The following is a 27,633-nucleotide window of genomic DNA, read 5'->3' as shown; positions in this document are numbered from 1 at the left end:
CCGCTGAGGCCGGTGCTGGACTGGGGAAGCGCCGCCAAGCAAGCGGGGTCGGGGAACGGGGAGCGCACTGCTTGTTGCCGACGGTCTGCTATTGAGCACGTGATTTTAACATCTGGCCGCGTGGTCAGTAAGGTGGCCAAACGTTCTTTATTGTAGAGTGACCATTGTTTTAACTGTAGGGGGATTATATTACGTAACAATCTTTATTTTTCTCTGTAAATGTAATAGTTGTGTACATCTCATGTAATATGGCAGACTGGGATTGCACCATCCTACTCTCCTGCTGGATTAAAAACTTAAATAACAATTTTTTTCTTTTATTTTTATTTTTATTAGATACAATAACTTCACATATTTTAAAACATTATTTAAGAATGTGGGCCTCAATGGGTGCTTTACCCGTGCTGAGGCCCCCGGGGCTTACCCCTTTAAGAAGACTTTTATACTTTGGTGGATTAGTTCGATAGAAAAAGATTATTTCAAAGTAGGAGTACTCATATATCCTGAGGGATTGCCTCTTCCCCGACCCCGCATTGCCCCCACAGAAGTATAGGATTTGTTCAGCCCTGGATATTTAATGGTATTGAGCGCTACTTGCCAATATAGAACCCGTTCACATTGGGAGTAAATACATTAGAAAAAGAATCCATATAACCTCTACGGCAGTTTTTGATGGCTAGAAAAGGATTTAGGATTTTCTAGAAAATTTAAAATAATAATTGTAACATTTTCGCGATCTTTTGAAATCCGCCAAAAATTAAGTAGTTTTGAAACTCGAAAGGTATCAAAATGGATTTTAAGGCGATGCCATACGTCGTGTAATATTTTGAATCGAGCCGCCATCAATAACACACCTTACGTAGATGGCGATAAGGCTTAAATTCCCGCTTAACACCATCCAGTTGTTTTGATTTGGGCAAGAAAAAAACATGGCCAAAAAGTGCCTTTTATGTTATTTTGTGGATGTTCAGGCATAAATATTTAAATGTTTTAGGATCATTTTATAAATAACTTAATTTGCCACATTATACAATAAAACCATAACCGAAAATTGGTTCGTAAGTAGGAGTAAATTTTGAACTTTAAAGCAGTTTTCATAGGCTTTATAAATTATTTTTTTCTGGGCTTATAAAAAGACTTATGTAAAAAATACTCGATTATTTCAAAGGCCAAGATGTATTATACTAGCGGTATTTATTTAAAGCATCTGAAACATTTCTAGGCGACCAAATTTTCAAACCAAAGACACATGATTTTGCATTACTACGTATGGCATCGCCTTAAGATGATTTTTAACATTTAAAATATACAAAACGTTTACCGAGATAAAACAATGTTTATAAATTACATCAATAAAGGGAAAAACCAACCTCGTTTAAGAAAATAATTAAGGAAAAATAAGCTAATTAGTAAGAAACACCCAATCATTCGCCTGAAAACGATATACCTACACAATACCAAGTAATAGTAATAATAAGCACTAAGGCGTGGACACATTAAGTACTTACCTAAAAATATTCATATAGATAAAAACGGAAATCTATACTGTTTCACTACCCTAATCTTGTACTTTAGAATCAATAGAAAACATACGTTTTGAAAATGGTCACACTGTAAGTGTTGGCATTCGTAATTTTACTCAAGCACAACATTTTTTGTATTGTTTTCCTAATTACCGAAACACTCCGAAAGTTAAATTCTCTGCCATAGTATTGGAAAGAATCAAGTGCTTTTCGACAGGCAACTACACAACTCATAATTTATATGTTGTGAACTTGAAAAGGAAACAGTAATTAGTAGTTAAACGACCACAACACAGTTATAAAAATAAACTTTACAGATAATTACGATAATATTATAATACCTATGACGAAACAGAATGGCATTTTCGGGAATGGAAATGCAAGAGCAATTTGGAGACTTGAATGTAAGTGCAACTAATCGAAAACATGATACTGATGATCTCATATATCGCACATGCGGGAATACGCCAAATGCGTGCCCAGCATACACTTCACATTTCCCACATAAGCTCGGGACTTTCTTGTGTCCAAATGTTGATTGTGGATCCCGTATGTTTTTTGTATTTATCTCCTCCTACAACAAGAATCTGTTCAGACCCAGGTTAACTTTTTCCACCCCATAAAGACCTCCGCACGGCGTCTCCAAGGATAACATAGGTTTAACCATAGACATATGAATATTAGTAGACCTGCCCTAAGTGATTAAAAGCGTATTATCCCCACTCCCCATACCGGTTCCATTGGAGCCGGCTGGGCTCGCGTATGGCCTCAAGTGAAATTTGAAAACGTGACGTCATCATTCTTGTGCGAACTATGGTCGAGGCATCATCGGTTCATTTTACGAAATAACACGGGAAAATGTTGACTTGTACTATGAAAACTTGTAAAAATAGATGTGAAAAAGAGAATAAACCCAATTGTCGTATTACATTCCATATATAAGCATTATTTTACTTTATTTTAAGCATATTCACATCGTATAATATGAATCAGTTGTTACTATCACATCGAGAAACGTCTGGACGCGAAACACAAAGCTGGTTGGTTGCTGGGAAGTAAATTATGAACATTTATAAAAGTGTCTTAACTAAATACTTAAACGAAATATTCGACTCTGAAAATAGAACCGAATTTTTTTGCCGAATTTGGACTTCGCAAATTTGTTCATAACGTGGCGAGTAATTTGCGCTCCCATGTAAAAATGTTTATTCATTCAAAAGCAGATTTTACTTTTAAGAAGTAAATGGTGATATTATAATGCGAGATGCCTATTTACTGTCAGATTGATTTATTGACGAATCACAGTCAGCCTTACGCCCTTCGTTCTTCCCTTCGATATTATAATGCGAGATGCCTATTTACTGTCAGATTGATTTATTGACGAATCACAGTCAGCCTTACGCCCTTCGTTCTTCAACAGTTGATTTTACCCCTCGCCATTATCTTCTCGTCTATTAATTCCTATGTCTGTGGGTTTAACGTAATATATACACGGAGAAAACTTACTATTAAAAATCTCTTAAAATTATTCGTATTCCTGTTAAAAACGGGACTGCGGGCCTTTAAAGAATGATTTGACAGATTTCCTAATGAACTATCAGTAAAACACGAATGTGTTATGAGGATTTCAGAACACGTTTTCATAAAAATGTGAATATTTTCGCATTTCGTCATTATATAATAACAGGATAAACGCAGCTAGACGTGTTCCGATATATTATGAAAGTACTAATAGTTTATTAGGAAATAGTCTGCTTATAACCTTTTTAAAAGGATTTTGATAAATCAGCAATACTCATTTTACTCCGTGTAGGTCAACTGAAAATTGCGGAAATAACCTTGATAGTACCTGCGCGGAATTTAAACCATTATTTACGTACACACAATAGACAGTTAAAAAAACATACAAAATAAGATAATATTAGACAATAAAAAAATTGGCATTTATTTGTTCACAACCAGTGAAAAGCAAAGATTCTGATGACAGTGACGAAAGACAGGAAGACCTTGAATTTCGGTAGCGTGGGAGGAAAAGTTTGTGGTGCGTTTTATGAAGAACGATTGTGGTTGGGTTATTTTTGTATATTTTGCAAATATAGCTAGATCATACTGGACAGTAAAAACGCTGTCTGTATTTTTAACATATTTTTAATTTATGTTCAACGCCACGATTATTCTGTCAGCGTAAAGACAGCGTTTCAGATTTAAAAAACAAAAAGTTAATCTATCCAATGAGTGCAAACCGGAATTCTTAAAAAGCTCTGAGAATGAACTTTAAAATTTAAATTTAATAATTATTTAAATTATGCTGCGCGAAATACCAAATTAATAGTGCAATGTCAAAACGAAACTTGGCAATCGAAACTAGCAAAGTGATCACTGTTTCATCATTGTGTAAAACTAGATCCATGCAGATATGATTTTTATTTTTCACGGCCAAAGTATTATCGTGATTAATTTTTGGGTTACTATGCCGTGATGCGCTTCTCCAACGTTTCGGACAGCGTTAGTGTCCATCATCGGATTGGATTAGTGCCTATAGTGCTCGGAAGGCCCAAAAAGCATCGAGCGCGCCTAATTACCCAGGCAACTAAAATCCTCATATAACCGTAAATATTAATAGGGACGACGCGACGGGGCTAAGCTTAATAGTTCTTGGTATTCGGTATTAGGCGGCTACATCAAAACTAAACGCCGAAAAGCACATTGAGGTTTAACGCTTGCAGCACGGTATCACTTTTACATACATAAACAGACACCATCACGATCTACACATCTGCCCTGGAGGACCAGCATGGACGATCGATAAAGCCCTATGGCCTATGTCAATACTATATTGACTAAATACGTCATCTATGGTCAGATAGCGATAATCGCGAGCACGGTCAGAATATGATTACGACAGGTTGACAAAAGCTGCTACGTTTAACGTGGCCTTCAAAGTGTTGGATAAGCTTTCAATATGCATGACTTTTTGAACAATGTCGTTCGTTACGCGAAACAACTGGCTTATTAATGAATGGAGGAAAACTAACTAAGATCTAAGTCCGAAACGTTGGCTAAAGAAAGAGGAAGCGCAACACGGCATACTAACCCAAAACAATTACTACCAGATCGACGCAGTTCTTGAATAGGTTGTCATAGATTTTTTTTCACTGATAAAAAAAGACAACAGGTTATTCCTAATATTCCATGCATGAAAATCTCCTGCCGCCATTGATTGAGCTGATTAACTCGACCGTTATATATTTCATTTTCGAAGGAAGCAAATACTTTGGGGTGTGACATATTGAATGAAAAAAACATACACTTAGTAAGACACCACTTTATTTTTGAATTAATAACAATAGCCAACCGGGTTTCGCTTGTCCCAAGCTTCATCAGGACTAAATATCAACTAAAGCAAATTAGATACAGGCACATATAAATATAGGTAAATGAAAACAATGAGTGAAAGAGATACAAAACAGATAGAAAGAGATGCAAATAGAAAATGTGGAGACAAATTATTAAGGATGATGAGGAGGGTGGGGGGGGAAGGAAATAACAGTTTCAGCGGCGGAATAAATTTAATATGGGACTATCAGATAAATTAATTTGGTTATTTATTATATTTAAATTATTATTAACTGCTTTTTTTATTTCAAGGGCTTCTAAGTTGTTTAATCTAATTCCAGATCCATTTTTATGCAATATTTTAGTTCCCGAGATTTTATCGAATGAATGATTAGATTCAATTAAATGATTTGCGAATTCTGAAAAGGCATTATTGTTTAAACATCGTAAATGTTCTTTTACTCTTAAGTTGACATTCCGGGCCGTTTTTCCGATATAAAAAGCAGAACAATCATTACAATTAAGTTTATATATGCCCGAGTGGCTTAGTTTGTCGTCTTTATCTTTAGTATTAATTAAGTATTTACCTAAATTATTATTAGTGTAAAAAGCGGGTTTTATTTCAGATGGGAATTTTTTAACGCTTAAAGAAGAAAAGTTATTTGTATACAGAACTCTACGCCATTGGAATGTTTGATTTATATTTATATTATTAGGGTTATAAGATTTGTTAAATAGGAATTTATTTGATGCTATTTGTTTCAATTTTTTATTAAGAATATTGTCTATTAATTTTGTATCATACCCGTTGTTTAAAGCGATTTGTTTAATGATGGATAATTCGTTGCAAAAATTATTATTATTCAACGGAACGGTAACCAATCTATGAATCATGGAGTGAAATGCTGAATGTTTGTGGGATATAGGATGGTTGGATGAATTGTGAATTGTAATATCAGTATACGTGGGCTTACGATAGATATTAAATTCAAATTTATTGTTAATTATACTTAAAGTTAGGTCTAGAAAATTCAAGGTTAAGTTTGTACCTAATTCTACAGTGAATTGAATTTGTTTGTGAAAATTGTCTTTCAGTGCCTGTCCAAATGCAAAAAACATCGTCAACATATCTTCTCCATAGTAAAATATTCTTTAAGAGAGGTGAATTTGAAGCAAAAATATTGTTTTCTAAGTTATTCATAAAGATGTCAGCGATAAGGGGGCTTGTAGGAGCGCCAATTGCTAGTCCCTCTCTCTGCTGGTAAATAACATTATTGTATTGGAAGTAATTTTGATTCAAACAAATATTAAAAAGACGAGATAAATCATTAGCTAAATCTTTAGACAAGTGAGAATTATTCAGTAAATTAGAAATTAGGGTTTTGCTTTCAGTGACAGGTACATTAGGGAATAAGTTGACTACATCGAAAGATATTAATTTGCAATTACTGGGAAGAACCAGGTCCTTTAGTTCATCGATTAATGCTAATGAGTTTTTGATAGTATATTTTGGGAAAAACACATTAGCATCGTTAAATACTTTTGATATAAATGAAGATAATTTAAAATTGGGGGAATTACAACAGGACACTACAGGGCGAATGGGGCAATTACTTTTATGGATTTTCAGAAATCCGTAAAGTTTTGGTGCTTTGGGGTTTTTTGTTAAAAACTTTGTTTGGTTATAAGAATCATCCTGAAAAATGGAGTTTTTAGAATTTTTTATAGCACATTTTATACTATCTAAATATTTAGATGTAGGGTCAGATGGTAAGACACTAAACACATCATTTTTGATGAAATCTTCAATTTTTGTGTTATAATCACTTTTGTTTAATATGATGACAGTGTTGCCTTTGTCGGCTTTTGTTAAAATTAAGTTGTCATTTTTTAACTTATTCCGGATACTCTTCATGATGTGGGCTTCTGGATCTGTTTTAAGGTTAAGATTAAATTTTGGGATTAATTTTTTTAAATTTTCAGCACTTTTGTATAGAAACGGTTTTGGTTTATTATGCAGAGCAGTTTCGATGTCCACAGCAACGTTTTCAACAGCATTATCGAAGTCATTTTTATTATATTTTAAGTTATATTTAAGACCTTTAGATAAAAGGGAAATTTCTTGATTGTTAAAATGTCCAGAAGAAAGATTTTTGACACGGTCAAAAAACTGATGTGTAGGTTTTACATGGGCACTATTATCTAAAGTTTGTTGAATACTGCACAGATTTTTCAGTTTTTTGTTTAAGATCTCACGTTTTTTAAAAGCTTTAATAGAGACGAAGTTTCGGATTTTATCATCGAACAGGTCCCATTCAACAGAATGAAGTTCATGAACAAGTTCAATATGAATGATTAGATTCAATTAAATGATTTGCGAATTCTGAAAAGGCATTATTGTTTAAACATCGTAAATGTTCTTTTACTCTTAAGTTGACATTCCGGGCCGTTTTTCCGATATAAAAAGCAGAACAATCATTACAATTAAGTTTATATATGCCCGAGTGATTTGAATAACTCAAACTCCTACATATTGAACTTGTTCATGAACTTCATTCTGTTGAATGGGACCTGTTCGATGATAAAATCCGAAACTTCGTCTCTATTAAAGCTTTTAAAAAACGTGAGATCTTAAACAAAAAACTGAAAAATCTGTGCAGTATTCAACAAACTTTAGATAATAGTGCCCATGTAAAACCTACACATCAGTTTTTTGACCGTGTCAAAAATCTTTCTTCTGGACATTTTAACAATCAAGAAATTTCCCTTTTATCTAAAGGTCTTAAATATAACTTAAAATATAATAAAAATGACTTCGATAATGCTGTTGAAAACGTTGCTGTGGACATCGAAACTGCTCTGCATAATAAACCAAAACCGTTTCTATACAAAAGTGCTGAAAATTTAAAAAAATTAATCCCAAAATTTAATCTTAACCTTAAAACAGATCCAGAAGCCCACATCATGAAGAGTATCCGGAATAAGTTAAAAAATGACAACTTAATTTTAACAAAAGCCGACAAAGGCAACACTGTCATCATATTAAACAAAAGTGATTATAACACAAAAATTGAAGATTTCATCAAAAATGATGTGTTTAGTGTCTTACCATCTGACCCTACATCTAAATATTTAGATAGTATAAAATGTGCTATAAAAAATTCTAAAAACTCCATTTTTCAGGATGATTCTTATAACCAAACAAAGTTTTTAACAAAAAAACCCCAAAGCACCAAAACTTTACGGATTTCTGAAAATCCATAAAAGTAATTGCCCCATTCGCCCTGTAGTGTCCTGTTGTAATTCCCCCAATTTTAAATTATCTTCATTTATAACAAAAGTATTTAACGATGCTAATGTGTTTTTCCCAAAATATACTATCAAAAACTCATTAGCATTAATCGATGAACTAAAGGACCTGGTTCTTCCCAGTAATTGCAAATTAATATCTTTCGATGTAGTCAACTTATTCCCTAATGTACCTGTCACTGAAAGCAAAACCCTAATTTCTAATTTACTGAATAATTCTCACTTGTCTAAAGATTTAGCTAATGATTTATCTCGTCTTTTTAATATTTGTTTGAATCAAAATTACTTCCAATACAATAATGTTATTTACCAGCAGAGAGAGGGACTAGCAATTGGCGCTCCTACAAGCCCCCTTATCGCTGACATCTTTATGAATAACTTAGAAAACAATATTTTTGCTTCAAATTCACCTCTCTTAAAGAATATTTTACTATGGAGAAGATATGTTGACGATGTTTTTTGCATTTGGACAGGCACTGAAAGACAATTTTCACAAACAAATTCAATTCACTGTAGAATTAGGTACAAACTTAACCTTGAATTTTCTAGACCTAACTTTAAGTATAATTAACAATAAATTTGAATTTAATATCTATCGTAAGCCCACGTATACTGATATTACAATTCACAATTCATCCAACCATCCTATATCCCACAAACATTCAGCATTTCACTCCATGATTCATAGATTGGTTACCGTTCCGTTGAATAATAATAATTTTTGCAACGAATTATCCATCATTAAACAAATCGCTTTAAACAACGGGTATGATACAAAATTAATAGACAATATTCTTAATAAAAAATTGAAACAAATAGCATCAAATAAATTCCTATTTAACAAATCTTATAACCCTAATAATATAAATATAAATCAAACATTCCAATGGCGTAGAGTTCTGTATACAAATAACTTTTCTTCTTTAAGCGTTAAAAAATTCCCATCTGAAATAAAACCCGCTTTTTACACTAATAATAATTTAGGTAAATACTTAATTAATACTAAAGATAAAGACGACAAACTAAGCCACTCGGGCATATATAAACTTAATTGTAATGATTGTTCTGCTTTTTATATCGGAAAAACGGCCCGGAATGTCAACTTAAGAGTAAAAGAACATTTACGATGTTTAAACAATAATGCCTTTTCAGAATTCGCAAATCATTTAATTGAATCTAATCATTCATTCGATAAAATCTCGGGAACTAAAATATTGCATAAAAATGGATCTGGAATTAGATTAAACAACTTAGAAGCCCTTGAAATAAAAAAGCAGTTAATAATAATTTAAATATAATAAATAACCAAATTAATTTATCTGATAGTCCCATATTAAATTTATTCCGCCGCTGAAACTGTTATTTCCTTCCCCCCCCACCCTCCTCATCATCCTTAATAATTTGTCTCCACATTTTCTATTTGCATCTCTTTCTATCTGTTTTGTATCTCTTTCACTCATTGTTTTCATTTACCTATATTTATATGTGCCTGTATCTAATTTGCTTTAGTTGATATTTAGTCCTGATGAAGCTTGGGACAAGCGAAACCCGGTTGGCTATTGTTATTAATTCAAAAATAAAGTGGTGTCTTACTAAGTGTATGTTATATATTTCGACTGTCTGTAAATTTGTTTGCAAGTTCCGTTTCCGTATCAAGATGATAGCCGTTTTAATTATTCAGTAAAGATTATTTATTCAAAGGTAAAATCGTGGTATTTATTTGGACTTCCTAATTCGTTTTTTTTTCTTCAATATTAAAGCATAATCATTGAGATGTTGCGACAACGTTTCTTTGGACAAGTTGTATTAACTCTTATTAGAAATTAAAAAAAAATGGTTCATAATTCAGTAAGTAGGTGGTACCTGCATACATCATGAATCCATGATTTAATCTCATGATTTCAGAGGAAATTTGGGTTTTGATTATATGATTAATAGTAGAAAATTAGAAATATATATTTTTTGGACGCTAGGTCACAGGTTCACAGAACTACTGGTAATATCTGAACCGTGCTTACTTTACTTTCACCGCTATAAAGAGTGATAGCAATACAGCCACACACGAGATAAAGGTGTTTTAATTTAGTAAAAGTTAAAAATATTTTTATGACTCCTCAGAATGGTTTGACAATAATAATTATTGTTATTATAAAAATGTGCCAAAATTTGTGGCGAGTTATATCATGAAATTATAAGCCTTTATTATCAGTGAGTATACAAACATTATAAACGGCCCGTTTATAATTTGACTAGTGCTTGTGGCGTGCAAATAATTTTCACACTCCAATAATGATAAAAAATGATATGTCATTGAGAAATAAATTTTCAGAGGATGGCACGCTATACTACTGTCTTGACTCACATTTCAAAAATAATAATAATACAATGATAAGTATAGTAAATAATAAATAAAATAATGTGAACTTAATAATTTAACATTGAAAATGTAAACCTACAAAATTGTTACAAAAATAAACTTCCTGCTAAAATTACAGCTGAGTTGAAAAAAAATAACATTCTACTGACTAAATAAGGATTACAAAGTACCAGTTTTGGCTTATCAGCCACAATAATAGGGTGACCATACAGATAATGATAAGAGGGATAGTATGAATAATTATTAACAATAAATAAATTAAGATAAAACTCATGGATGATTTTTTGTTATTGCGACTGTTGGAATGATCCGATTCCTAGTCATGTCTTCCTGGAACGTCCCCGACATCTTGTTCATCATTATCGGATCTCATTATTTGTAATAGATACGATTTCAGATATCCGAGGGTACGTAAACGGTTTTACGCACTCAAGCCTCAGAAGTCTCTATTATAATGCATTAGAAGTGAACATGGGTCTTGAAAAGACCCATGTTGTTGGGAGGAAGGTCTGATGCTCGCAAATCGTTCTACAGCTGATCTGCGAAGTCAAGAATGAGTCGCAAAAACGACCAGTTCTGGAACTCTTGTGACAAATGTTAACCGTGTAGGTAAAAATGTTAGGCGCGCATTGTGCGTTCTTCCTGACAATATACCGGTAATGAAGGGATCAACGACGATATATACTCGGAGCATCTTCCATTGAAATACCGGTAGAACAAGGCCAAGTACTCTAAAGATTGCAATCCGTTAGAGATATTTATTTATTCAAACGCCATAAAATGGCTCTTACAACACAGTGATAATCGAATTACAAGCGTACAGTGGTAAACAGGATAATAACAGCAATAAATTAAAGAACAATTAACGTGTACACAAAAACACTATTGCAAGTGATGCAGTTATTAATATAATTGCAGTAAGACAAAGCATAATTCTAAAGAAATATGTTCCAGTGTAACAATAGTTGAACTAATTTCTACTAGGCTTGTATAAGACCTGTCATAAGACGAAGTGTGAGGTGTCTATGATAATAGTCAGTAGTGAGTTTATTGTTACCCACAAAATTAATTGTATTTGGAATAGCTGAGTAGGCATCGCAACTTGGCATTATCAATTCAGGGCTGTCAGCGATTCAATGATACTTATGAATAAGAAATAATATTTTTTTATAAAATAATACATATGTTAGCTAACACTATAAGATATCTGAAGTAAATAGTTTGATATATGGGGATGCATCAAACGAACCGCCCGTTTCTACACAAAGTAGAGGTTTTTTCTAGTATTTAGGCGCTCTAGACCAGAGGTGGTTGCCAAATTCAACAGTGGGGCGCACTTGCGATTTATACAGGGTCAGCAGTTGTATACTAATATAATATATATGCGGGCCCTGTACAGTACGACTTGACTGGCTTCGACGGAGCCCCCGTGCCTGAGCTGGTGAATAAGAATTACACCAAGCATATGCACTTGAAGTGAAACAACACAAAACTGCGCTATATAAATGCTATGTTATTATTATAATGGGAGGCATTTTGAGAATATTTGTCGCATGCATTGTCCTCCCCTGTCAGTAAATATAAGTAATCGTTTGTCGTTTCAAATCAAACGCATTACCAGGCGGCAGAATAGTACAGCATAAAAAACACATTAAATTCCATTAAATAAGTGTGTAATAATAAATAATCTTATAATAAATTGTCCAACAAACAGTAATTTGTACAAATGATTAATTTATTATCATAACTGAGAAATATATCGGTTGAATGTTATCAAAGCGAAAAAATTATTGATTTTACAGCAATCAGCAGATAATATTGTTTCATAGTGGGTTAGTGCACTTTATATTATCTGTCAATAAACAGTCCTATATCATTTCGTTTTGATTCATAATCTGATTTATTGTCACCATGGTAGAAACCATAGTATGCAGATTTTGAATATTAAAAATAATAAATAAAATAACAATATCCAACAATTAACACTCCCGCTCCGGAGGGGGTAGCGGCTGTCCGCATAAATGAGTGTTTTGGCGTATAGTTGTTTTATTACACCACGTACTCAGTATATAACAGACTGCTCTCTATAATGTTTAAAAGTCTGCTAAAAATTATTTAGAAAATTCAGAGGCTACACAGACTATGTAATTGGTATAGTTCAATCAATGTTTAACGCCACCACTCGGTGACCAAATTAAAAAGCAATATATTAGAACATTTATAACTCATCTTTTTTCTTACATGCACACTTTATATTTATATAATTTTTTCTATGTTCCATAAAACACCCAATCGGGAGTAATAAATGTTTGTTGAAAACAAATTTGCTTTACAACAAACCGTTTCTTATAAAAATGTTATGTTATGTTCTGTGTAATACCCAATAATTAATAATTAACAATATACATTTCATATTTATTTTACTAACATCAACAAAATTACTAATTACTGAACATCATACAAAATTACTTGTTCCGCTACTACTCTCAATGATAACTTGTACCTGTTCGTACTCGGCATATTACGTTATGTAATATAGACTAATCATTGTACTCCTGATCACCTTACCTTAAACATTGAATACACGTAAAAAAGGCTTCATGGCCTGAAAAAATAAATACATAAAAATAATTTAGTTAATTCTAAAAATTCCGCTATTGCCCTTCATTAAAAAAATATTCCGTTACTGCTTTTTAAGATATAGATAATATCTATCTAATTCCGAAGAAATTACTCTTCCCCCGGGGATACACGGGGGACCGTAGTGACCCCCTTCGGGTCGTACAAAATTTTCACTTTCAGGTACATAAGGGTTAAACTATACTTTAAGTAGAGTACCTACCTCTTTACGGAACGTTCCTATATCTTTTGTTGGTGTAAGTTGGGCCTAGCGTTTAGTATTTCTTTGACTAAAGCCCCGCACCTCGTATGATTTTGGGAAAGGTCCAATAAATATGGTCAAATATGAAGAAACAATAACATTCAGTGCAAGAGAAATCACTTATTTATAGAAAATAATGATTGCACTTGAAAATATAATGGATTTTCAATGCCAGATATTATAATTCTATAATGAGTCAGTTATTTAGGTTTGTTATGAGATCAAACTTTTCGTGGCAATTCGCAATCATTCTTCCACCAAATTTGTAACGGTGGCACAGAATAATTATGCAATTATTGAAGAAATAAGTAATTATTACATTTCGGAATGAACTTTTTCCGATCTGAATAATTCTGGGCATCCCAACCCAAATACCCTTCAGTGTGGAAGCTAAAAACCTCATATGCGGAGTTTAATAATAAATGGTTTACTAAATGAATGGTACCAACTAACTCCTAACTGTCCAGAGCCAGTAGGAATATGGGCCAGTATACTCAGGAATTTTGTGAGTCGGATTGAGTTGCCAGGAAACATGATTGTTGACGCAACTATATGCATTTCCCTTTGATTCCTCAGGCTAATTTGATCGGTTTTGGGAACAAGCAGCTAGTAGATGTAGTCATTTGTACAACTCATATGATCTCATAGAAATCATGTCTCCCTTACTGTCTTAGCTAGAAATAAGAACTAGACGATGTTAAAAAGAGAAAACACAAAGCTTTATTTCTTCATATGAAGCGCTGATGAAGCTATGGTTGTAGCGAAACCCGGTCGGCATTAAGTATTTACCTATAAGTGATGTTTACAAAGTTATTGTTTAATTTTAAACAAAGCTTTATATTCAAATATAGAAGTTCACCACAGAATAATTAAAATGTACACGTCTATAAAACCAAAGGTTCCGACTACAATTTGAGAGAAAATGATGAAATTTTGTGCTGAATATAAAACATCAGCTCAAACGAATCCAGAATAGTCCCAGATGTGAATACCAAATCAGGCTGTGCAGTTAGTAGTTAGTTACTCACATTGACGAGTACATCTTCTCCCCCTTAGGACCGATGGTCTGGTTCTGCAGCCTGGTCTTCACCAGGTCCAATGGGAAGACGCACGAAACTCCGATGATCCCCGCAATGCCGCCATTGATGATTTTGGGGAGAAGTCTGAGGGAAAATAAAAAGGAATTGTTAATAAAGAGCTGTCATAAAAAATCTGATATTGAATCTGTGTCAACGGTGCCAAATAAATTGGTTTGTACCATCATCAGTGCCAAATCGGCAGCAGATTTTTCAAAGGCATTTAATTAAACTTTATGTACGATCGCAGATTATGTCACCGAATAAACACTTGGAAATTAATCTTTATTGAAGGCAATTCATCTCAGATTTCGATATTTATAATCGCACATTAAAGTTGATTAGTTTACTAACTGTTTTGGATTCACATTTCGTTAGGTAGGTACCTACTAGAATACAATATTACAAAAATACAAGTTAATCAATAATATGTCTTATAGTCGCCAGATATGGATACCTACTTCAAAGATCCATAATATACATTTCATTGACCAAGAAATTCTAGACAGAAAAATCAATTTTTTAGGGTGCAGAAGTACAGAGCTTACGCGCGCCGATTATATCGTCGCTGTTAAATCAAACCGGCATATGTGCAAAAATGGAGCTTTTGAGTTATTGGTGTCACAAAAAATCTTTTTTTCCCTTCTATTCTTATGTCGAACCGGCATGTCGTATAGTTGAATAAAAATCTGTCGGCCGGTATGCATTTACGCGGGAATCGCCACTTTTTTAGCAGAAGACAGACCTATTCCGCAATACGCCAGTTACTTCAAAACTTTCAAGGGGGAAATGCGTCCATCATATAAGTAAAACTGAATTAATTATCTCACAATAGTACATTTTTATTATTACCCAGATATGACTTATGGTATGACTTATTGGTAGATAATCCGGTTTGCACTTAACAAAAGCGTTTATAGCAGCCTCAACTAAAACAAACCGGCATATATGCCAAAATGTGTGACCCGGGCAAAATTTCTCTCGGTTAAAAAAATAAATTAAAATAAGCAAATTTAATAAAAAAAACTTTAGCAAACTGAAAGATGCGAAACTGCAGTGAGGAATACGAGTCTAAAACCCGTGGAAGAGTGAACCAACGAAACATGAAGCCTCCTTGCCACTGTAAACGCAAGTGTTCCTAGTCATTACTACATATCTCAAAGTTCTCTGGAGTATATAGATGGTGGAAAATCTATCGCCGATCACAGAGATCATCTAAAAGAAAGAAAGGAGTCAAACCTTGCAGGAATCAGCTACTACCAGTACAGAGGTTTTTTCAAGTCATACAAACTTTCACACCGGAGAAAGATCAGTGTGATGTATGTCTCATTTACCAAAATACGAAACAAAATAAAATCGTCTTTTACAACGATAATTGTTGTGGACAACAAAAAAATAACTTTATGATGGCAATTTACAAATATGCTGTTACAACATTAAAAAAAAAAAAATACATCACTCACAAATTTTTAGTAAAGGGCCACACCAAAAACAAGGTGGATTCGGCTCAATCAACCATTGAAAAATAAGTTAAAATAGCACTCCGAAGCGGACCGATATACTTACCTTCCCAATAGGCCATGGCCATGAAAATGGCAAAGAAAAGTGGCAAGCCTTACCTGGTTCATGAGTTGAGTCATGAGGACTTTTTGATATAAAAGCTCTGAAGGACCCCCAGGTATTTTTACCCATTTTGGACATTCGAACGTTTAAAGTAATTAAAGACGACGGCAACTTTGCCTTCAAAACATCCTACGGATCACATGCCTAGGAGGAGGTGAAGAAAATGAATAAACGGGGCAATGAGAGCGTGAATCCTGTTCCGATGCAAGCTTATTCCAAGAGACCATTGATGATAAGAAGAAAAATGTTATCCTAAAAAAGTTAGTTACCGCCGGGATAATACCGTTAATTTATTCAGATTTCCATAAACGATTGGGAAACTTTGAAGTTACCAGCAAAGGGAAGAGCAGTTTTAGGTTAATTGTTTATAAAAAAATTGTGAAGCAATAAATTATTTTTTCATTGACAACATTATCTTTTTTTATACCTAAAACAGGTTCCAAAAGAAGAAGCCACTATGACACAAAAGCAAATATTACATTGATTTTAAAGCCACACTGGCATATCTGCATTTTACTCTTAATTTAAGCAATTTTCGATTTATTTGCAACTACTACTTCAATAAGCAGTATTCGTCTAAATTTTATTCATTCATAAGGTGGCTTTGAGGTGAACCAAACGGACGTTAAAAGGAAAATATCATATGCGAAATCTTTAAAGCGCTCTGGTGAAAAACAAGCATTTTGCAGATATGCCGGTTTGATTTCACAGCGACGATATGTACACGGTTGAAATTTTTCACGAGAACGGGTCTCTTCTACAAATCGTTCTTGAGTTCAACAATTCGGATGTAGAACGATTTTCCGGCCTCTGTGTTTACTCCCCACTACAACATGGGCCTCTTCAAGGGTTCCATGATAACTCCCCAAAATGACAATTCAACACACCTATAAAAAGTGCTATAAATTAAACAGTTACAAATGTAACCTATTTAACCTAGTTTTTGTTTCATCACTTTTCATAACTTTATAGCACTTTTTATAAGTGTGTTGAATTTTCATTTTGATGAGTTATTCGGTCACCCTCTTCAAGACCCATGTGCACTCCTTCCTCTCCTCAAAAAGACCCTCATACAGAATCTCCAGTGATGACATAGGCCCTGAAGGAAATTATAGTGTGGAGTTAATGTAAAAACGCGATATAATCGATTTTTTTGGTCTTCGATTGAATGAAAAAATTCACAATACTTTTACATTAATTCGGTTATGCCAGTTGGCATAATCTTCCGAGGTCTTCGATACTGGGGCAAGAGCATTATTCATCTCTAGTCATTAATATTGAAACGCGCTATTAGTCGCAACTAACGGCATGCTGGCACGTAGATCAACTGTCTCGCGCCGTGCACTATTTCACGATAGGTGCGTGAGAAAACAATTAGGGATTGCCAAGTTAATTAACAGTGATTTACCGTGGGATAAATTCCAATTGGTCTTTTGACCATGGAAAAGGTTTATTATTTAGTAGATTGAAGCTAGACTAGATTTAATGACATGTTATCAGTTATTAAGACGGAGGTTATTACTATCTAAATAGATAAAAGGTATTGTTCGTATGTTTTAACCAGTTTTAGGACGTAACTTTAGGTTGACGTCAGGTTTATAATCCAATCTATATAAATAACAGGCAATGTCCGTAAGTGTGTACCCTTTAGACCAGTCATACTCAACCTGCGGCCCGCGGGCCGCATGCGGCCCGCCGCACGGTGGGCTGAAAATCGGCTCTCATAGACATAGAAACTTGAATCTTCAAGGGTATTTTTTTTGGCTAGAAATGGATTCTGCTGATCATTACTATGCTATAAAATGTCGTACGAAGCAATTGCGTGTACAAATGAAGGAGTTATAATTTTTTTAAGAAAAATTTGTATGGCGCCGACATTAAAAATGAGGCTATCTCTGGAATCATAAGGTTGGCCGTTCTATCCTTACACACAGATAATACTACTATTTATTTGTATTTTTTTGACATACTTCATATTGTGGCGCAAGGTGCGATTTTTTTTTTTAAATCCTAAAGTGGAAAAAAAATCTTTTTTTTGTTGATGATTCATTTTAATGCTTAAATGCTTTACATATGAGTATGCTTTGTCTAGTTTACAATATTTTATTTACACTCCAAGCCAAAAAACTGTGCACAGTGAGCTGAAAATCGCCTTTCATAGACATAGTGACTTGAATTTTCAAGTGTATTTTTTTTGGCTAGAAATGGATTCTGCTGATCATTACTATGCTATAAAAATTTGTATGAAGCAATTGCGTGTACAAATGAAGGAGTCATCATTTTTTTAAGAAAAATTTGTATGGAACTGACATTAAAAATGAGGCTATCTCTGGAATCATAAGGTTGACCATTATATCCTTACACACAAATATACTACTATTTATTTGTATTTTTTTGACATACTTCGTATTGTGGCGAAACTTGTGATTTTTTTTTTTAAATCCTCAAAGTTGAAAAAAAAACTTTTTTATGTTGAAGATTCATTTTAATGCTTAAATGCTTTACATATGAGTATGCTTTGTCTAGTTTACAATATTTTATTTACACTGCAAGCCCAAAAGCATTTAAGCATTAAAATGAATCATCAACAGTAAAAAGGGTTTTTTCAACTTTGAGGATTTAAAAAAAAAAAATCGCACCTTGCGCCACAATATGAAGTATGTCAAAAAAATACAAATAAATAGTAGTATTATCTGTATGTAAGGATAGAACGGCCAACCTTATGATTCCAGAGATAGCCTCATTTTTAATGTCAGCGCCATACAAATTTTTCTTAAAAAAATTATAACTCCTTCATTTGTACACGCAATTGCTTCGTACGACATTTTATAGCATAGTAATGATCAGCAGAATCCATTTCTAGCCAAAAAAAATACCCTTGAAAATTCAAGTCTCTATGTCTATGAAAGCCGATTTTCAGCCCACTGTGCGCCGAGCTATTTTGTGCGGCCCTCAATACATTTAATATCAGGAACATGATTTACAAAATCTGGCATTCTATATCACGTTAATTTGAGATTAATTGCGACTTTGACCTACAGACATTGAAACCCGAAGAGGATAGTATAAGTATAATATACTTTCTATATAATATAATATGGTATAAGAGTGTTGCTACTGCACACCATAACTGCACACGCTAGATCTATCTCTAAAAAACAAAGATTCGACAGACAAATATGCGCGCAAATAATTTTGCTCGTGGCAACGCATAAATTTTTGACAGTTCCAAAGTTAAATGGTTACCAGTGTTACTACCAACGAAGGCGATGAATCGCCATTTAGGCTACTAAACAAAACAAAAACCTCTTGAACTTACCTTTATATATCTATTTGACATAATACTTTTTGCGGCCGGAAATTTTCGAAAATGGAATTCCGTAGCTACCCCCCCCCCCCCCATGGATTTCGAATAATAAGAGGGGGAATCCAGCTCACACCGTTGGCAACACTGACCAGTATAGTGTTGCGGCCCGCGTAGCTTTACAAACATATGAATGTGGCCCGCAGAAGAAAAAGGTTGAGTATCACTGCTTTAGACTCAAAAACTACTGGACAGATTTCGCCGAAGATTTCAAAGTTTGTTCTTATTAGTGCCAGGGGTGTTTAGAAAGTGGTTTAAATGGTAGAAGGAGTCTATGCACTGGAATGGGATAAGCAGCCGAATTAAAGTGGATAAACGGAGAAAAACAAGTATCGCCAATTTATTAAGAATCTCTTCGCAATATTCTTAATCCGGTTAAAGACGAAATTGAAGGCCCTTACATTTGATAGTTTCTCTGTTAAACTTTTAGTGAAAGAGGAATGTATTATCACGAAGTCGGAACACTCGTTCATTAAAATCATAATATTTTCGCATTTCGTCATTATATATTATCAAGGCAAAAGCAGGTGCATTAACACTTATTCCGATATATTTGGAATGTACTAAAATTGTATCAGGAAACGGCCTATCCCAATCCCGTTTTTAACCGGATTACAAATAATTAGAAGACATTTTTAATATCATAAAATCAGCAATACTCATTTTTATGATATCATTTTCACATTAGAAATGCACAAAGGTTTCATATAGACTAGAATTCACAACCTCAAAACTTTACCCCTAACTATTCATAACCTAGAGCAACGCCGGGTATATGTCAGCTAGTAATCTCATACTTGATTTCGAATGTGTCATGATGTAGGTACATAATTGATTTTTAAAATGTCATGAGTCATGATAGATGTAGGTACATACTTGATTTTTAAAATGTGGTACATTTCCAAAAAATATAAATTTAAGTTAAGAAATTCCAATTACATTAATTGGCATCAGATTTACCTAGAATATTAACCGTCTTCACGTGTCGAGTGAATATTATTATCACCTTATGTGTACTTGTGTGAACTAATGTGTTCTGCTAACTTAACACTAGTGAAAGAGAACATGTCAATAACTTAAAGTAAACAATCAGAAATAAACGGATCACGATTACATTAGTGTGACCCGATAACAAGCTCATCCAATAAGATTGTTGTCATGAAATATTTGTGATTCTTCTTGAAAGAGGGACAATATTTGGTGTTGGAATTGAAGCAGTCCAAAAACAGGGCCGGCTTTACGCGGGCCCAATTGGAGCAATGCGCTCCGGACGCCGAATTGTCAAGGCGCCAAGGCGCTGATAATACCTAACACCGAACAGTCCTAACACATCGCCCTTGAGATTATTTTTCACAAAAACGGCGCTACACAATAAACAAATCATCTGATTATTATTAATTGCAGAGATCACCAATGCATTTACTAGTTTTGTCCATAAAAGCAGTCATTTCAAAGTTCAGATTTACCAATCGGCTCGCTAATGTATTCGCGCCATAAAGTCATCTATATAAATAATCTTTGTGGAAATAATATGTTATGAACTAGGAGACTAATTTTTACGAGAAAATGCTTGATCATAAAATTAATACTTTCACGGTCATATCAGAACATAATCTGATTTTAAAATACTTACCGAGATTATTCATGACCACTTAGATTTGTGAGATCTAGCCAATGATAACCAGAGCGAACTGTGATTACGTTGTTTTTAATTATGCCCAGGTACTAGGTACATATTATATTAAAAAATAAAATACATAAAAATATACTAAAAACAAGTTGAAAAATGAAGAAGCGAAGAACTCTCGAAAGGGGAGTGCTTGCATCATGAAATTTACACATCTTATACTGTCCGGTCAACCGCAAATATTTTCAATTATCGACATAAATTAAATCATCAACTATGAAGCTTCTCTCTTCAGTGCCATGATCGGGTTCGGACGCATTCTTAAAGAACTGTCCAAAGCCATAATAATACCGATTCCAAAAAACCGCCAACTGAATCTGACACCATCCGTTAATTACAGGCCCATATCTCTTGCCACAATAATTGCAAGAATCTTCAAAAAGGTGATATTACATTTAACGGAAGACAAACTCGGTACAGCGGACTCACAAAAGGGCTTCAAAGCTGGATGCTCCACTGATCATATACAGCATGAAACAGACATCGAATACTAAATAAAGCCAGAAAAAACTACGATGTACGCGTGCTTCCTAGATAATCATAATAAGTTGTAGAAAAAACTGACCAAACGAAAAGTACCACCGCAAATTGTCAATATATTGAGTACTTGGTACAACCAGAAGAAAAAAATTGTTAGATGGAATTTGGATGGAATGGGTGCGGCGTTAGTCAAGGAGGCTCAATGTCCCCAATGCTGTTTAACGTGTAAATGGATGAGCTTGGTAAATCATTGGACAAAAAAGAATCTGTTGTCATATTGCTGGGTATGTGTGGACAATATTAGTTATGCAGACGACATGGTCATACTAGCCCCATCGGTAAAAGCAACGACGAAGCTTCTGGCCATATGCGAAGCATACGTTCATAGTACACGGGTACAATGATAAAAAAATCATCATTGTTGATATTTAAAGCAAATACTGGTCCGCCCATTTGTTTCGGCGGAGCCAATCTCAAAATCTGCAGTAAAATAAAATATTTGGGGCATGTCGTCACTGATGACCTAAATGATAAAACTGAAATAGAAGGTCAAAGAAGAGTACTGAGTGTGCGAGCCAACATGCTCGCCAGGAAATTCAACAAGTGCAGTTCTCCGGTGAAGAAGCAACGATTCCAAACATACTGCATGAGCTTTTACACTAGCGAACTATGGACAAGGTATAACAACAAATACAGGGCGCTGTTCGGCCTCCGTTGGCGATGCAGCGCCTCACAGATATTCGCAGAGGGAAGGGTGCATGGGTTTGCTGCCTTGATGCGCCACAGAGTAGCCGGAACGAGTCAGCGCTACCGGAGATCGGAAAACACTCTTGTCGAGGCCGTCGCCCAGTGGCAGGGTGCGCCCCTACACCAAAGATGGAGAATTTCCCTCAAGCCACCGTAGTGCAAGTCCTAAATATGTTTTATTTAATTTTTATTTTGAACCTAATATCATGTAATTTATTTAGATGTAAGCTTTTATATGGCAGACAGAGTATTGCCCTCACCGCTCTGTTCAATTGAAATTAACAAACATTATTATTATTAAATACCAACTGTCAAAAAAGATGTTCAAACTCAAGCGAAGCCGGGTAGTAACTACTAGTGACATCAAAGATTATCGAAAAAAAGAGTAAACATTTACAATAACATCGTATCCACTTGCTGATTGCTGATTTATAAAAATCCGGTAAAAACGGGATTGCAGGCTGTTTCCTGTTAAACTTTTAATATATTCTTAATACATCGGAACACGTGTTCATGCACCTGCATTTGCCCTGATAATATATAATTACGAAATGCTAAAATATTTTTATGAACACGTGTTCCGATATCGCGATAACACATTCCTTTTTTACTGAATTCCTGCAACCCCATTTATAACCGGAATACGAATAATTTGAAGAGATTCTAAATAAAATAGCAATCTATTGAATCAATAAGTTTTCTCCGTCCAATATTACCTTGATCTATAAAATAATGAGATAGTTAAGTAATGGTGGGAAAATTCATTAATTGGTTACAGCATTATTTCCAGCAAATAGACGAAGTCATTAACTATTGTAAACATCCGCGAGTCCATTAATCAAATTATTTAAATGATATAAAGATAACCACGAGATGATGCAATGGGAAACAATACAAAAAATTCTTCCCATCGAAAGTGTATAAAACTAATCATGTGAAAGGTTTTTCAGATAACCTGGATATAGTGGATATTGAATAAAGTCTGACCTACAGAGATAACGACACTAACCGTAGTATACGACTTACAATAACCATTGGAAACCGTACATATATGTATAATGTTAACATTCATTTCTACGTTGTGTCTTTGACTTCGAAATATTTTAAATTTCGGCGATTCCATGCGTAGTAATGCAAAATCATGTGTTTTTGGTTTGAAAATTTGGCCGCCTAGAAATGTTTCAGATGCTTTAATTAAATACTGCGAGTAAAATACATCTTGGCCTTTGAAATAATCGAGTATTTTTTAGATAAGTTTTTTTATAAGCCCAGAAAAAAATAATTCATAAGGCCTATGAAAACTGCTTTAAAGTTCAAAATCTCCTTCTTACGAACCTATGTTCGGTGATGATTTTATTGTATAATGTGGCAAATTAAGTTATTTATAAAATGATCGGAAAAAAATTAAATATTTATGCCTGAACATCCACAAAATAAAATTAAAGGCACTTTTTGGCCATGTTTTTTTCATGCATAGATCAAAACAGGCGGATGGTGTTAAACCTTATCGCCATCTATGTAAGGGTTGTTATTGATAGCGGCTCAATTTAAAATATTACACGACGTAGTGCATCGCCTTAATTTCTTTTCGCACCAGAAATTTTGCACTGTTTTGACAAAAAACCTTGCGATCCTCCAATTCTGCAACCAGTTAAAAAAAACTTCCCGCAAAAAGATAAAGCTCTGCAAAATAGTCGTTGATGGTTCCGACTATGCACAGTTGCCGTAGGGATCAATGACGCTAGTTCATCGGAGCATCTTCCATCGTAATACCGGTTCCATTGTATTTTATTATTTGATTATTGTCGGTAGGTATTTTGTGAACTATGGATTTATCAAAAACCGTTGTTTATATTCAATTCAGTTGACATTGACATCGCCCTGGTGTAAGACCACTCAGAATCGAAAAGTTGCTTGAAATGGCTTTGGCCGTGTTTGGTAACCAGATCTGAATGGCCAGGTACTTCCCCACCTTACTCTTCCCCATCTCCTTCCCCTCCTTAATACCTTTAGCCTCTCAACATGCCACAACTAGGGACGTTATAGTCTCCAGGCGGTTAGGAGCAGTTGGGACTCTTGTGCGGTTTCACAAAAAAATTGGTTCCTAAATAATGATTAACAGAATGTAGTGAAGGCTTATTGTTATCTCACAAAGTTTCGGAACAGTATTTTGGGCATGTATTTTTACGTAAAGACGACCATGTTAAATAACTAACGTAGTTGTCATGAAATAATGATCGACAGAATGTAGTGATGGCTTGTTATCTCTGAAAGTTTCGAACAGTACATTTTTACGTCAAAACGAACATGATAAATAACTAACGTAGTTGTCATGAAATAATGATCGACAGAATGTAGTGATGGCTTGTTATCTCTGAAAGTTTCGGAACAGTACATTTTTACGTCAAAACGAACATGATAAATAACTAACGTAGTTGTCATGAAATAATGATCGACAGAATGTAGTGATGGCTTGTTATCTCTGAAAGTTTCGGAACAGTACATTTTTACGTCAAAACGAACATGATAAATAACTAATGTAGTTGTCATGAAATAATGATCGACAGAAGTAGTGATGGCTTGTTATCTCTGAAAGTTTCAGAACAGTACATTTTTAGGTCAAAACGACCATGATAAATAACTAACGTAGTTGTCATGAAATAATGATCGACAGAATGTAGTGATGGCTTGTTATCTCTGAATGTTTCGGAACAGTACATTTTTACGTAAAAACGACCATGATAAATAACTAACGTAGTTGTCATGAAATAATGATCGACAGAATGTAGTGATGGCTTGTTATCTCTGAAAGTTTCGGAACAGTACATTTTTACGTCAAAACGAACATGATAAATAACTAATGTAGTTGTCATGAAATAATGATCGACAGAAGTAGTGATGGCTTGTTATCTCTGAAAGTTTCAGAACAGTACATTTTTAGGTCAAAACGACCATGATAAATAACTAACGTAGTTGTCATGAAATAATGATCGACAGAATGTAGTGATGGCTTGTTATCTCTGAATGTTTCGGAACAGTACATTTTTACGTAAAAACGACCATGATAAATAACTAACGTAGTTGTCATGAAATAATGATCGACAGAATGTAGTGATGGCTTGTTATCTCTGAAAGTTTCGGAACAGTACATTTTTACGTCAAAACGAACATGATAAATAACTAATGTGGTACAAGACAATTGGTATGGTACCTAACGTACGTTATTTGCTTCGTAAAACACATTGACATATTGGTAGGTGTAATATACATAATACGTACATATTACATAGCTCTGGCCACCAACCGATCTCAAGGCGAAAATTGTTAGAGGGCAAACTGTTTGCAGATCGTGACGATTTATTAAACGGGAGTCAAGGCGAAATATTATGAGCAAAGAAACAACATTGAACACGAAAAATATCGGCGATCTAGTAAGAATTTCAATTCATTTTAGATAAGGCATTAGGTACGATATTATCTCGAATATCGTATTTCAGATCGGAGTTAACTACGTTAGTGCTCTCAGACTTGGCAATCACAAGAGATTATGAAGCCAATTAATTGATTTGTTATTGTTAGTTATTCGTGTCAGAAAGTATGTAGGTACTTTCGACATTTACATAAACATATCGAGATGTAACTTGATTACTGGATACAAAAGGCGGATAACTTTGGTTACCGTTGTTACTACGAGAAAATATCGACAGATGATTTCGAAAATAAATGTACCCAATAGCCAAACATTATGAAAAAATATTTTCGTGAAAGGTTTACACACTGGCGATTGATTTTTGACACGAGGACAGTATTTTTAATATACTTTTTTTGTAAATAATATAACATTAATTATTATTAGACATCGAATATTATGCGCGTAATGCATTTTTGGTCGTTAATACATATTTGAGCAACTTTTCGTAATTAATGCATATCTCAGCAATTAAATTCTTAAAATATGAGCTGTTCAAATAAGAAATGGAACGTCAATAAATAGTTCACATATATTTTTTTAGATTTTTGTAGTAGAGACGGCCGTGTGCCACAATATGAGGGGATGAAGATCTAAATATCTGCGGGTCAAGGAAAAATAGATGAATGGTGCCGTATTTGGAAACCATACAAATAAGATAAATAAAATAGATGAATGGAGTCATACTTGGGAACCATACAAAGAATAAGATAATGAAAGTAGATGAATGAAGTCATACTTGGGAACCATACAAAGAATAAGATAAAGAAAATAGATGAATGGAGTCATACTTTTGAACCATACAAAGAATAAGATAAATAAAGTAGATGAATGAAGTCATACTTGGGAACCATACAAAGAATAAGATAAATAAAGTAGATGAATGAAGTCATACTTGGGAACCATATAAAGAATAAGATAAATAAAGTAGATGAATGAAGTCATACTTGGGAACCATACAAAGAATAAGATAAATAAAGTAGATGAATGAAGTCATACTTGGGAACCATACAAAGAATAAGATAAAGAAAATGGATGAATGGAGTCCTACTTGGGAACGATACTATGTAGGAGAGACTGAAAGAATACTGAATTTATTATTAAATAGCTAAGCACAGAAAAAATTAACACTCTGTGGAATGTTAGTTAGTAACATAGTGGATTCTTGGAATTTAAGGTCGCCCATGAACTAGATTAACTTTATCACTAAAAAGGGGGTCTGAAAACCAAAGCCCTTCATTGGAAATATGTATGGTTTGCTTTGAGTCAAATTTGTACAATTAACTCATTTCAAGAGCAATACTACAATATTCATACTGATTACTAAAAAGGTGGAAGCTCAATGTGAACGGAACGAACACGGATTATATTTTGAAACTAAAACCAATATAAAATTGAAGCCTCCGTTTCTAAGATTCAAATAAATCAGTCTTATTATAAACTAGCTCTACCCCGCCACGCGTTGCAGTGGTTCAGTCTGCCTGTGTAGATCTAGAAACAGTAGCGCGTGTTGCTTTTACGTCCAAAAGATGGCGCAGATTAAAAAAAGCATGTTTTTACCTGTCGCAGGTGCATCTGTATAATATAGGTATATAAAAACAGATGCGTATTCGAATGCAACGTTGTATTAAAATGTCAAAGCAATCGGTGCAGAACTCTCGGAGATTTAAGATTTTGAACAAACGAATATTTACATTTTTATTTATATTGTGGAAATTTAATTTTGTCCTTGAATTGAAACTTTGATAACTGAATTAATTC

The 27,633-nt window shown here is 34.1% G+C and overlaps 1 protein-coding gene across 1 annotated transcript in view; it reads right to left on the bottom strand.

Moving 5' to 3' along the window:
* Positions 1–27,633, bottom strand: part of LOC149417603 (mitochondrial glutamate carrier 1-like) — a 38,956-nt gene that overhangs the window by 10,843 nt on the left and 480 nt on the right. The window contains exon 2 of the mRNA XM_089640438.1: positions 14,455–14,589. Within this exon, the coding sequence (XP_089496564.1) occupies positions 14,455–14,589 (135 nt within the window). The remainder of the gene's footprint in view (positions 1–14,454; positions 14,590–27,633) is intronic.

This window comes from Hesperophylax consimilis, chromosome 15 (assembly GCF_061612785.1).
Source record: "Hesperophylax consimilis isolate HC1 chromosome 15, BYU_Hcon_1.0, whole genome shotgun sequence".
Taxonomy (NCBI): Eukaryota; Metazoa; Arthropoda; class Insecta; order Trichoptera; family Limnephilidae; genus Hesperophylax; species Hesperophylax consimilis.
The sequence above is the reverse complement of the archived record's forward strand: the minus strand, read 5'-3'. Positions and strand labels throughout refer to the sequence as shown.